A 14,117-nucleotide genomic window follows, 5' to 3' on the forward strand; every position below is an offset into this window, starting at 1 on the left:
AAACTACTTATGCAATCAAATATTGACTGTAACTGATTGTAAAAAAATGCTTCAATTTGGCTACAGTGGTTAAGCCAACTAAGGCTTAGTCTACATGGACATTTTCCCCAGCATTTAACCTGAGGCTTTTAAAGCCCATGTTTGAAATCCCCATGCATTCCAATGGGCTAATCTACACCAGGATGTTTCCTTCAGGCACGTTTATTAGCTTTAACCTAATTTGTTGCTTGCAACGTTTAAAAAAAAATTAAAACGCTGGGTTGAACTTGGAAAACGCAGGTAAACGCTATAATTCCATTGACTTTAATGGGGCTTTTCCCGCGTTTTTAAGCACCTAAGACGTAAACGCGGCTCTAAAACGCTGATAAAACTCCTTAAAAAAAGTATAAGAAAAGCATATAAACACAATAGAAACGTTTACATGTGTTTTTAAAAACATCCGTGTAGACCCAGCCTAAACAAAAAAGTAAATGTCTAGCCTAATCAATTTTAGATCAAACTTCTGTTCATATACCTATTCATAAATATTATAAAAAATAAATTGTTTTGTTAAATTTTGAATTCATTCAATGTCTTTACATAATTGGTTGAACATTTTGCCTGCTGTATATTTTAAGAATATAGCAAATACCACAGAAATCCCATTTTTTTTAGTTTAAAGTTGTAGGATAAACTGCTTAAATTATTTTGCTGGCAGCGATATTCTAGTAGTTAATAACTAGAGCTGGTAAGACATGAGGTAATCCGTTTTTGTTTGTTTTTAAATGATAATTCTTTCAGGTTTGCTTTTTTCATTGGCATGTATATCCACTTCTAAGCAACTGTAGCAACTTCACATTTTTTGAGAGATAGAGCACACTGTGGACATAGTAACCTGGATAACAGGATACATGCAGAAAAAAGTTAACTGCAACAGAATTTAAGTTGTATGCAACATATATTACGTAACTTTTTTTTTATACTATAGTGACTGTTATTAATAAACAGGATTTATATAGCACCAACATATTAAGCAGCGCTGTACATTAAATAAGGACTGTTCTTCTTGACCATTTCTATCTCAGTACTGGTCTGTGCAAGATTTCTGATATAACAGGAAAACAATAGACCTTCAGCGACAGGCATATCTCAACTAATTTTAAATTATTAATTGAAAGAAGTCACAGACTGGTCAGGATCTCATAATGCCACCATTTGAGTACATTGTGCTGCAGCTAAACATTTCAGAACATGTTTTCTGACTCCTTTTGATAAATAAAACCTATTATATTTTTACTAAATAGGAAGATCTAGTCAGACTCTTGGAGATGAGCCCAGTTGTGGCCCATATTGCTGTAGTGAAATGTTGGCTTTTTTCAGCCATTGCTAAGATGGAGAAAAGAGAAACTTTTTTGGTTATGTTTTTTTCTTTAAGGTATCCGAACTCCCATTCATGATAAAATGAATGCTATTCATCTTCCTATTAGTATCCTGCTTTTAAAAATACTATATTGAAGAATATATATATTAAACAAAAAAAACTTAAACAGGTATTTGTCCTGAGTAGACAAAGGAATCAATGCTTTCAAATGTTGAAGCTATTATGTTCTTAACTGTGATTTGTAGCAGCTGTGCGATAGTCACCTATCCTTACAGGACAACACACTACAGCCTTTTTGTATTAGAAACCCCTAATTGGAGAATCTCCATCCCACTGTCATGTTCTGTTAACATTCATAATAACTGACACTTGTTTTTTCTTGTATTTGCTGTTGATTAATCCTTTCCTCTCACCGTGTTATTGATGTTTATTTCCTGGCTGTACACTGAAATCTGCCAATCGTCTTGCTGTTGTAGGTACGATGATATCATGGTTAATGGCCTCCCGGATTGGCGACAGCCTGTGTTCTATTACAGGCGGGTGAGGAAGATGAGCAATGCCGAGCTAGCATTGCTCCTGTTCATTATTTTCACAGTGGGCCATTATGCCGTGCTCTGGTCCATCTACCTGGAAAAGCAGCTGGTGAGTATTCATAAGAAATCGGAATTAAAAAGAAATCATTATTTCTGGCTGTCGCTTGGCATTATTACATTAGGGGCTTTTTCTTTTTTTCTCCAGAGATGTTTTGCTATGTGACATTCATTCATTCTAGAAAGCCAAAACTGGTGACCATGATATTTGTGTTTGTTTATGGTCTGGTATATTAAATGTTTTTCTTTTAAAATAACTGTACAGAATGTCATTTAGATCAACTGTTAAAGCACACTTATCCTTTTAACAATTAAAGCTTAGGTCTAGGTAAGTTAGAAACATATTTTCGCAGTAAGGCCCCCTACACTGCAAGGGTTAAATGCATATTTTGCCTAGGGTACCAAATAAAAGGACTATTACATATTTAATATCCAATGAAAATTATTTGGGAAAAAGGACTATTACATACGTTCTCTTGCACCCCCAAAATCTTTTTTAAGGCTCTCTGTCCGATAATTCGATGCTATGATGTCCTTGACATCATTGCAATGCAGGACCAGTATTCCTGCATTGCAAGGAAGGAAAGCAATGTCCCATCCACATCACAGGGTATGAGAAGAGGAGAGTACAAGCTGCTAGGAGAGTGGGGAATCGGGTACCCTAAGTAATCATTTAATCCTTTTCAATACATGGAAAACCCTTCTTCGAAGTTAGTTTTGCTTTACTATATCTGATGTTGGGCTTGTTATCTGAGAGTAGGCAGGAAACCATCTCTGATAATAATGTTATAAGCATGTAATGACTCTGTGTGCCTCTCCAGTTATGGTTTCACTTTCTTAATAAAAACTCATCTTCCTTACATTGGGGTGTTTAATCCCTACCATTCCTCTTATTGGACTTTAACAGTTTAGAACCCTTGTTTACATATGGAGCCTGGTAGACTGCCAGGTCCCTGCAGCCAAGGACATCAGGGGAAGATTAGGTTCATCCTAGTTCAGTGTTTAGAAGGTCTCTGTATTTAGATCAGGTAAGACTCCGATTATTTTGCAGATTTTCTGCTCAACTCTTTGAACTATAAAGAGGAGCAACAGATATGTAGAAATTCAGCCAATCGTTACATTTATTGTATTTTTTCACTTTACAGTCACAAACATTTTAGGCCTAGTTTGTTTACAAAGGAGACGTTTCTATGGTTGGGGTTGGATGTAGCTTAAGGACAACTGTACCTTTCAGGCCATCTTTATTTTGTAAATACATGCCACGGTCTTATTTATTCCTTGGGGGGGGGGGGGGGTTGATACAACTCTCCACCAAACTCCTGGAAACTGCCATGAGTACAGCCCAGCACTGGACCCAAGTATCATAGTGCCAGGAAGGGTTGTGACTTTTGCCTAAATCCCTCAGACCATGGTACAATTAGTCACTGTTATGACCAGCATGTGACTTGGAAAGAAATATAAATCACACCATGTGAAAATCAAAATAAACTTTTATACTGAATGTAGTTATAACATTTATACTGCATACAATTCTTGGAATACAATATTTTCTGGGTGTTTGTCTTGTAAATCAAAAGTAGATCCTAATTTTATCACTGATACCTTAGGATGAGCTTCTCAGCAAAAAGAAGAAAGAGAAGAAAAGAAAAGCAGGGGGCAAAGTCATAGAAGACGTTAAGTCAAGTCTGCTGGAAAAAAATGAAAGGTGAGAAGATCCCTTGTGATGTTTCTTTACTTGGATAGAAAAATATGACGCTGTGTCACACCACAGTATAGAACGTGTATCGGGAAATGTTAAGGCCTTTCCGCACTCTTGGCAGGGTAGACCAGTTATTGGAGATATGTCTTGATCTGGATAATAAAGGGCTATTCTAGCTTTTACCTGGCTGTTGTTAGTCAACAAAAAAGGTCCAAAGTCATTATGCATCAATATTTGGTCTCTTAGACAATCATGCTTTATACTTGGTATAGAAGAAAACATTGTGAACACTAAGATGTTTAAGATGTTTTCTTTTGCACTCTGGCCACCAGCCGTGCAGTGTTTTAAAAAAAATAAAATAAAACGGTTTGTACAGAGTAGGAATTATGGACCGGTTATCTGGATTTACAGTTTTACTACTCCATAAGCCCTATACCATAGAACCCACACAGTTTCCATTCTTATCTTTTGAAATGAATAGATTAATATTACAAGGGCTTCCTCTGTACTATAAACCAGTAATTCTGGATGTACAGTTGTTGTGGGGGCAGATAGGAAACAAATTGCATTTTCCACCTACTGTTCTAAAATAAATCTGTGATTGACATTGGATAGGCAAATACAGGTTTCTTTAAAAGGTTTTCTACAGTACCTACAATTATCAAGCTATAACCCACAAAGTATTCTTACAATGACCATAATACTCTTTAAAAATACATTATTATTTCTCTTTAATGCAGATCTAGGCTCAGGAAAACTTCATCCTGAAAATAATAAGTAAATTAGCATGCAGTAGTCATTTTTATTTTTTTTTACGAATTTTTTTTCTAGGCAAACTTTTTTAACAATTCCACAGTATTTCTGTTATACAACTTTTCCTAAACTTCCCCCCTGATGACACCATCCGTGTAATCCAGTAGTAGGAAGAAGGGAAAAAGATATGCTATAAAAGGTTCCTAAGAAGAATAAACTAGTATAATGGCTTAGGCCTTATCACATTAGCACTCTTTCTTCTAATCGGGAGTTATATGATATATGTACATTAGTTCACTGATTGCTTTGTTCTTTACAAACTATGGTAATGAATCCCTTTTAGAGTTAGATATAAATCTATTTAAAATAAGTCTGTCCCCAAGTAAAAACTGATCAGGTGAAATTTTTCTGTCCATTAACCCACTTATGATGTGCTATATGTAGAGTAATGTTCCCTTTTTCAAAGCCCTGTTCAGAGGGAGTGTTAATCTTATTTTCATCACTGATGGCGTGGACACACCAGTGGTCAAGTATCAATTGGCATGGTGCAAGGTCATGCATCCCAATATTGGGCCAGATTTATTAAAGCTCTCCAAGGCTGGAGAAGATACTTTCATCAGTGAAGATGGGTGATCCAGCAAACCTGTAACGGATCAGGTCCAGGATTCAAAACGTTAGCTAGCAAATGACTTTGAAGAAATCTGTTGCAGGTTTGCTGGATCACCCACCTTCACTGATGAAAGTGTATCCTCTCCAGTCTTGGAGAGCTTTATTAAATCAGGCCCATTAGGTATGACATGGTGAACAATTTAGGTAAATAAATGTGTTATTTTTAACAATTAACTAATGGTGCTATATTTTGATGTGATATCTAGTTATCAATGATCTAAAGAGTTAATTTACCAAACTGGTTTTTAAAAACTTTTACACCAACTGTTGTTGCTAAACATCCATAGAATCAAATTAATTTCTACATGTTTAAAAAGCTAAACAAACGTGCAAACAGTTTAAAAAAAAAAAAAAGTCACAGCCAGTTCAGTGGAGCATTATTCACCCACGTCACCAGAATAGAATACAGGCAGAAACGCTTCTGCTCTCCTCTTTCCATTGATCCAGTTCCTGCTCCTGCTGGGTGAACTATTTAGAAATGCTTTAATTCTCACTAAAAGTCAATAGGAAAAATGGTTTTATCTTTCAGGATGTTGAATGCCATTACCTACTATGCTTTACAGAACTGCCAAAAATCAGTCCGTGTGTCTTTTGCATTTTATAGTGGAAGGGAACTTAATACAAGGGGCCTGATTTATTAAAACTCTCCAAGGCTGCAGATGGTACACTTTCATCAGTGAAGCTGGGTGAACCAGCAAACCTGGAATGGATACGGTTCAAAATTAAAAACATTTGCTAATAGAAGACACTCATTCCAAGTTTGCTGGATCACCCTACTTCACTGATAAAAATGTATATTGTCCAGCCTTGGAGAGCCTCAATAAATCAGGACCAAATGTTACCTCTGGTTCATCTAACCATTCTTCAACTACATTGACTGAACCATTGACGCAGTTATTATTACTACTATTTCCTCACAGATAGGGAACAGCATACAGTACATAGAGTCCCTGTCACACATTCTCCAACTAGCCAGCAAAAAAAAGAAAACAAAATCCTCTACTCATAAAAACCAAACCATGCTGCTGCATCAAGGCACTTCTGATTTGCATGATTACCCTTCTGTAAACTAGATAGGATATCAAGTCAAGGTACTTAGGGCCCTTTTACACCCATCCTAAATACACACTCCCCACAGTATGAAAAGTTGGGCTGTCAGCCACCTATTAATAGCTCACCCCTCTTGTCTATATGTTACACCAGTAGTAATAGAATTTCACATTCTTTAGTTTGTCACCTGTAAGTTTATACTCGCCATACAGACTTGATGACAGCAATGTTTGCCAAATTTGTTATAATTCCCTCATACACTGTCTACATTACCTGTATATTCCTGTAAAACTAAATACAAATATTGAAACGGAAAAGAAAAAAATGACTTTACTGATTACACTGCAGTAGCAACAGGATTTTAAATATATAAAATACTTGATTTTGTAATTTTACATTATGCGTTACACATTTTACATTTTATAAATTCTTGGACCTTGGAACTTGTATGTAAAGCATTGTTTTGGTTTGGGGAAAGATAAGAGCACCTGTTCAGTTTGTTCTGCTCTTTAAAGCCCAGATAGAGAGCATCCTTATTATCGTTCCTCATATTTGACAGGGCATATACCCTACACACATCACTACTGGACACTAATGGCAGAATTACATCTATATTTACTTATTTACTGTGCAGTAAGGCTTGGTCGACACGGTTGTTTTCCCCAGCCTTTAACCTGTGGCTTTAAAAGCCCATGTTTGAAATGCCCATGCATTCCAATCTACACCAGGACGTTTCCTTGAGGTACGTTTATGAGCGTTATCTATAACATTGCTTGCAACATTTAAAAAATGTGAGTAAATGCTTCCATTGATTTCAAAGGGGTGTTTTCCCGCCTTTATAAGCACTTTAAATATAAACGCTGTAAAACGTGGGAAATTGCCTTATAGACGTTTTGCAGCATTTTAAAGGCAAGCTTTAAAACGCTAATAAAAGTGCTTAAAAGCATTTACATGCATTTTTAAAAATGAAGATATGTGCAGACCCAGCCTAAAAGCCATGTTTAACTGCACGTTACATTTGCAAATAAGTTATTTTCATAAGCAACCTAACGCATTACAATGTGCATTCATTTTAGAGTGCATCAGAGCTTAAACACTGCCAAAATGTGCACATTTTTGCATCTGCAATATGTAGAAAGTAAAGATCTGCTATGTTATAGAAACATCCAGAAATGTTAATCGTATCTAAACGAAACAACCTAAAAAAATACACTATTTAAAAAAAATTAGCAATAGATTGAAAATTGCAGTGGACATCCTGGTTTGGAGGGTGCCTAGGCACTTCTGTGCATACAACTTTGTAGATGTAAATCTGCAAAGTGAATACTGAGGCACGTTCTGTTAGTCTTAGGAGATTTGTAGTGAGATTTGACAATGTCACTACCAATTATCCTCCTTGATGGAAGGAAAGCTGTATCCGAGAACCTACAATACAAGGATTTCCAACCTGCTCATTTATTTCTGGGTCTATGCTTCTCCCTCTCTCTCCCTCTGAATTTTAAATAATACCCTACCAGTCATCAGATCACTAATCATAATAAAAGCTAAATATAGCACTGCTTTTAGTAAGATGCCACACAGAGACAAGGTGTAAAATAAGGAACTGTAAAGGCAAAAGGACTGGGGGCAAGGAGCATACAGGTAATACAATCCTTTGTCCTCTTTTTGGCAGTGCTGGACACAACCTTTACAGTTCAGGTCCCCTTTAAATACCCAGTTACCCCTTCAACCATTTTTTTTGCTTTTAAAGGGCATCTACATATAATATTATTTCCCACTAAATTTGTAAGGTACATATATTGATATATATGTTTATCTCTTCTTCCTCTAAGTTTCTTTTAGTTAAGGTGCCAGTACCTAAATGCAAACTGTAATAATTTGAAAAATAATTCTAACACACAAACACATCAAAAAGCTTAATGACAAAATCACCCTTTCTCATCTGGGTAAGCAGAAAAGGTTGACATTGGACTTTTATTTCTGACATTGACTGATGTTGAAGTATATATGAAACTCCTTTCCAGGCCAATATGGGGACCCAATTGCCCTTTTCACATGGATACACTACATACATAATGTATAAGACTGACCTGTATTTAGCATTTATGCTCTCCATTGCACTCTCAATAGACTTAATATAGATGTGTACTTTCATGTTACCCAAGAGTAACCTGAATAAGGGCATGATAAAAAAAAATCTATTTGGCTTCTTGAGGCAGGATGTTGTTTAATCAATACACAGAGCTCTAAAAGGCTACCATTCAACAGTCAAATGTTTTTTTTAAACTACTTGTAACTCCTCTAAACAATCTATAGGTTCTCCCTATGAGCCCTGCTGATAAATGTACCTACTAAAGAAACAAAAAGGAAATATTGTGCTTTGGTCTATTCCCCTGCTACCCACATGCCTGTTTGTTCCTTATGGTAAATCTGACCCTGAAGATGGAGTATATATATATGTTTGCTGACATTTCCTTTGCACTTCGTTGTTTGATGAGCCCGTCACTTCTATTACAGAGTCCTTGAGAAGCCTCAGTGGCGTGATTTACTTCCTTTTAAGCTGGGAATCTGGTTTTATCTCTCAGTCAGATCACTGCCGCAGTGCTTCCAGGTAAGTACTACATTTCATTGAAAGCAAACAATTGATTTTAACTCTATTGAGCTCCATTCAACATCACTTGCTTTTTCTTTTATTTGTTGTTCAAAGGTGCTAACACTGTGAATACTAGACCTTTTCTTTCTTCTTTTTTTCCCTATGTGTGTGTATATTCTGCCAGTCAACTGCACGCTCATCAGATTTTTCTTGAATTGTACCTAAATGGCAATGTGCATTTCAAAAATAATGGCTATGGCAGTTTTAGATCTTGTTTGTTTTCAAAGACCTATTTCTATCTCTGCATGCAAAATGCTTGTTCTACCAGTCAGATCTTAGGAGCCTTTGCTTAAAATTTCTGATGCAGGTGGTAAGAAGCTGTATGCTATAGCAACTCTTCAAGTATAACTATAGTTCCATTTTGTACATTGGAGATTCAGGCAGGTGGTTATTGCAGAAAGAGACAGTGATGTCCCAGTTGTCTAAGCTTGCTAAGCTCCACATGGTATGCAATCCCAGAATCCCTTTGCGTTTGCCAGGAATTAATTAACTTCTGCACACCTATGTGGGAGTTATGCCACAGTGTGTTAATCTAAACCCAATCAAGAATATCCCTGTCTTCAACTTGTTCTCTTGCATGGTCACCTGGTTACATCGTCTTCCAGTGGAATAGGTATTTTTACACACATTGTCCAAACATGATCCAATGCTGTCACCATCAGGAAACATTTCCGAAACCATGCCATCCAACCATCACTGGAATGTGAATGTGAATGTAGATCTGAAATGCCTAAATAGAGCCTGCATGTGGTCAGGAGGACTGAAATGGAGCAAAAAATAAAAACATCTGCAAAGTAGTATATATTTAAAAGCAGCAAATATTTGTTACACAGTGTTTAGCAATGATGGAGTTACCTCTGGGTATAAATGCAGTGGTATTTTTGAATCCCTTATTTGAGCTGCAATTTAAAATCCTGTTGAATACGCTTAACTACTGCTAGTCTATTTTAAAGGAACTCTTCCCCCCCCCCCTTTCTTTTACTGATTCCGTGTTATGTTTTTATTGGCTTGAACAGGAGGCCAAACAGTTTTATGCGGAGTACAATGAGAAGAAAATCAAAGAAAAGGAGGAAGCCGAAGCCAAAGCAGAACTGGAGTCTCAATTAAGTAAGATGAGTCATTTCATGGCTGTGTTATCCTCTACCTAATCTCTGCCATTTTCCACTTTTAAATTTGGAATATTTCTGAGAAAGTGTAGTTATATGTTCTGGCAAGGCAAATGTTTGTGCAGCATCCATTGTGAACTAGATCTCCAAACTGCAATGGGTGTATAAGACTCAAAGATAGAGTGTTCAACTAAAATTTAGCATGGACATAAGTGCAGCTGTGTATGTACAATAGGATGGAGCACTTGCAAAAATTTTAGGGCTATAAAGTCCACACCTTTTTTCAAAGTTTTCCTAAGATTTCAAATGTATTTTAAGGAGTAGCCTGTGGCAGACAGATTGGAGCAGTGCTGGGATACAACACTACTGTAGTGCACATTCAGATAATTTCACTTTGCCCTATAATAGGTTTCATTTATTAGGAGATGCTTTCAGAAGCCCTATTGTTTCTGATTTCAGCCAAAAAAATGACATTATATCCAGGTTAGAAAGCTCAAGCAAATATCTGTTATTTTGTTTTTAGGAAGTGTTCTGGTGATGCCTTGGACCATATGTACCAAAAATTTACAGAAACATTTAAAAATAAATAAAATAAGGAAGGTAGGCACTTTTAGCAATCATGGTTCAGTCTTTTTAAAAGGTTATGAACAGTGCAAATATAGAGATTCCAACTTACAATTGGTTGTTTAAGATTTATACCATTTTCAGGATATGGGATCAATGCATTTGAAGACACTCATTTTATTATAAGTAACATTACAAATGTACTTTTTGTTGTTTGTGTTTTGTTTAGATTTTTTTATGTCTATTTGGGGCACCATATTTGACCTATGTAGACTGTATGATTAAACTTGTGGACCCAATGATTAAACAGCTGTTCCTTTAGTTACCTAATCTAATCTAAATCTAAAAAAAAATATGTTTCATACCACTAATAACTTTCATACACTAATTAATTTATTGTGTGATTTAAAAATGTTGTTTGTCATTATGGGACAATTACCTCTAAAGTTCAGTGTCCATTGATGTCGTCTCTCTTACTCCTAAATAAATTTACCTAACCAAAAAGGATCCAACTTTGAAACCGTATATATGAAACATTTGAAAATGTGAAACAGGACATTACTAAACTTTTATAGTATTTTTAGGAAATATAGTTTACTTTCCTGTACCCCCAGAGGGGTGCATTCTTTTAAATGTATGTGCTGTAAATGTTATGGTGTGTGTGATTTAACATTTGGTTATTAATCTCATCGATTAAATTAGTTATTAAATAACTTCACTTTTTCCTTGAAACCCAGGAATATATGCAGCTTTAGCGTCTTCAAAAACTAAAAAAAAGAATCATCTGAAATACTAAATGGAGATGATTACATTTACATCAGGGGTGTCAAACTCTGGCCCGCAACATCCTTTTTTTTGGCCCCCAAAGGAGTCCTCAATATGAATTGCAGCTGGCCCACCGCTGCATTGAAATAGCACCACTACTACAATTCCCGGCATCACTTGTGTCTATAGACCAGCGGCCCCTCTGCCTATGCGTGGCCCAGTATTGGACTCTTTTATAGACGCAAGTAATGCTGGGAATTGTAGCGGCATCATTCGCGGCTATAGACCAGCCGCCTGTCTGCCTATGCATGGCCCCTGTTTTATAGACGCAGGGAATTGTAGTAGTGGTGCTATTTCAGGGAAGAGGGAGTTCCAGCCACTCATAACATTAAGCCCCGCACTGGACTGTTTTCTTGAAGCAGGGAATTGTAGTAGTGGTGCTATTTCAGTTTCTAGTTTGGCCCGTGACTTTGTCTAAGTTTTTAATTTTGGCCCACTGTGTATTTGAGTTTGACACCCCTGATTTTCATGATATGGATTGTCTCTTTAACAATGTTGTAGCCTTTCATTATATAACAGGTGGTATAGCCTGTTTGGTTTGGGTTTATATTTATGTGGTTTCAGAAAAACAGAAAATCCTAAGTTCTAACTTGTATTTTCCACAAAGACACTGCAAGTGGTGTTTTTAACTCAAAAAGTTTATATTTGATAATTCTTCCAAAATTAGCCTAAGTGGCATAATGCTGCTCATTCTAAAATTGCTGCCCAAATCACAGAGAAAACTTAACAACTGGAGATTGGTTGTAATGGCTGTTAGGACATCACATATAGGAGAAGAGGAAATGACTGTTATGGGAACTACCAATACTACTATAACAAGTGAATACAACATAAGACCTCATGAGATCTGACACTGGGGAGGAGCAGACAATACCTTAAGTAAAGATAAAGAAACCTCCTTCAATAGAATGTAAAAGCCAATATGATATGTGTCATGGTCAATGATTCCAAATTTAAACGTTTGTCTTTCTCAAAAAAATCATGAATAAAAGAGAATAGATCAAAGGCTTGAAAAAGTGCAGCAAGAAAAAAAAGCTTTGAAAAATTATTATTACTAATATGTAATACTGTAATGGAATCTGATGAATATAAAGAAAATGGGAAAATAAGGATTCATTTATAATCGCATTGAAAAAAATTGTGGGCCTTTTCAGGGGCCCAGAGACCAATGGGACCAGGTCAAGGCACATCACTGATTGTGATTCCAATTATTAAGTCTTATAATCCCAGCATTACAACTTCAATTTTCTTTTTCTAAAACCACTTCATATGTGCTTTAAGTGTGCTCATTGTACATGCATATTGCGTGCTTCAAACGTGGGGATTTTTTGTTTTATGAACTGTTGACAATTGCTTGCTCTAATCTTTTAACTAGTCAAGGTTACATCTACAAATATAACAATTATATATCTGACTCATTTTTTATAGAAGAAAAGAAGCCAAAGGTAAAAAAGCCAAAGGCAGAATTTCCTGTCTATTCTGCACCCGATTCTAATTTTGTGGCTCACGTTCCCTCATATGACCAAGGTGTGAGCATTGAGGAAATTGAAGAGCAAATGGATGACTGGTTGGAGAATCGGACACAAAAAAGGAAGGTAGGCAACATTTTTTTACTATATTATAGTTTATTAGTAAGCTTGAAAAGACATATGTCAGGTAATTCACGGACTCTTCCTACTTTTAAATGGTGAAAGGAGAATCTGCAGACTGACAAGCTCCTCTTCAGCTGCTCTTCACTTTATTCCTTGTAGCACAATCTTGCTTGTTGGCACATGGGCATTGCAGCAGAACTGACTGGCTTTTGTTCTGATTCTCCCTTCCTCAATTTAATCCTTGTTGTACAGGGACTGCAAGTAACTAATACTTAAGGTGCAAACCAAGTTATTTGCACTGTTTGTATCTATAAAGAAATTACATATGTGTTTATAAATACGAAGTTGCATTAGGTTGTGTCTTTTATATTTGCATGGAGGACAACCTTAACTCTAAAGCTTCAGGAATCCTGTTTCAGTTCGATAAAACAGTTCAAAACTAATTCCTGATTTCCAAAGGTAATTCAATTGTCTCTAAATCAATGTTTCTCAACTATGGTTCTTCCAGAGGTTTTTAGTAGTTCCTTGAGCAATGAGAAAGTTGTGACCTTCAGATCAGTTACCACTGACACCAATGATCTTTTTGGCTATCTGTAAGGATGAAAATGCTTCCCAATGGAAAGAAATGTAAGAAGTATTCTTCCCACTGACCAACATACTAATGTACGGTTAGCGGTGAATACATTAGGATAGATTTCCTCCTCACTCATTTTCTGATACAGTAAACTGTTTTTTTCTTTTTTCTTTTAAATAAAAAGCAGACAAGTTTTTTTTTTTTAACTGGTATTTCACTTTTTAGGTGTGTAAGCATGTTCCTACACTTTCATCCTCCTTTTCCCTTCTAATGTAGCACATCTGCCCTTTAACTGTGAGCTTGTGCACATTTGACAGGTAATAAGGCAATACACTGTGGGACATAATGTCAGAACACTTCTATAAGGCTAAAGTCAGCTTGACTTGGGAAAAGCCGCTGTTTATAAGAAGTAATGCTGACATTTAATGCATTAAAGAAAAAGCCCAGAGCGACCCTAATATGTTTTGTACAGAAATCAATAGGCCTTGCGTTAACGCAGTGTAACAGTGTTAATGTGGCCCTAATCAGAGAGCATCTTTCATTATTTCAAAGTAGGCATTGGGCTGCCCCTACAGCAGGCACAGATGATTTGCTGTCAGTTTTAGTAGAAAAGTACCGTATTTTTCGGACCATTAGACGCTCCGGACTATAGGACGCACCAGGTTTTCCGCACGGGAAAACA

The 14,117-nt window shown here is 36.3% G+C and overlaps 1 protein-coding gene across 1 annotated transcript in view; it reads left to right on the top strand.

Annotated features, from left to right (window-relative positions):
* Positions 1-14,117, top strand: part of DNAJC1 (DnaJ heat shock protein family (Hsp40) member C1) — an 83,396-nt gene that overhangs the window by 41,394 nt on the left and 27,885 nt on the right. The window contains exons 4-8 of the mRNA XM_072412738.1: positions 1,837-2,002; positions 3,558-3,655; positions 8,639-8,732; positions 9,791-9,881; positions 12,698-12,864. Of these exons, the coding sequence (XP_072268839.1) occupies positions 1,837-2,002; positions 3,558-3,655; positions 8,639-8,732; positions 9,791-9,881; positions 12,698-12,864 (616 nt within the window). The remainder of the gene's footprint in view (positions 1-1,836; positions 2,003-3,557; positions 3,656-8,638; positions 8,733-9,790; positions 9,882-12,697; positions 12,865-14,117) is intronic.

The sequence above is a fragment of the Pyxicephalus adspersus genome, chromosome 5, assembly GCF_032062135.1.
Source record: "Pyxicephalus adspersus chromosome 5, UCB_Pads_2.0, whole genome shotgun sequence".
Lineage (NCBI taxonomy): Eukaryota > Metazoa > Chordata > Amphibia > Anura > Pyxicephalidae > Pyxicephalus > Pyxicephalus adspersus.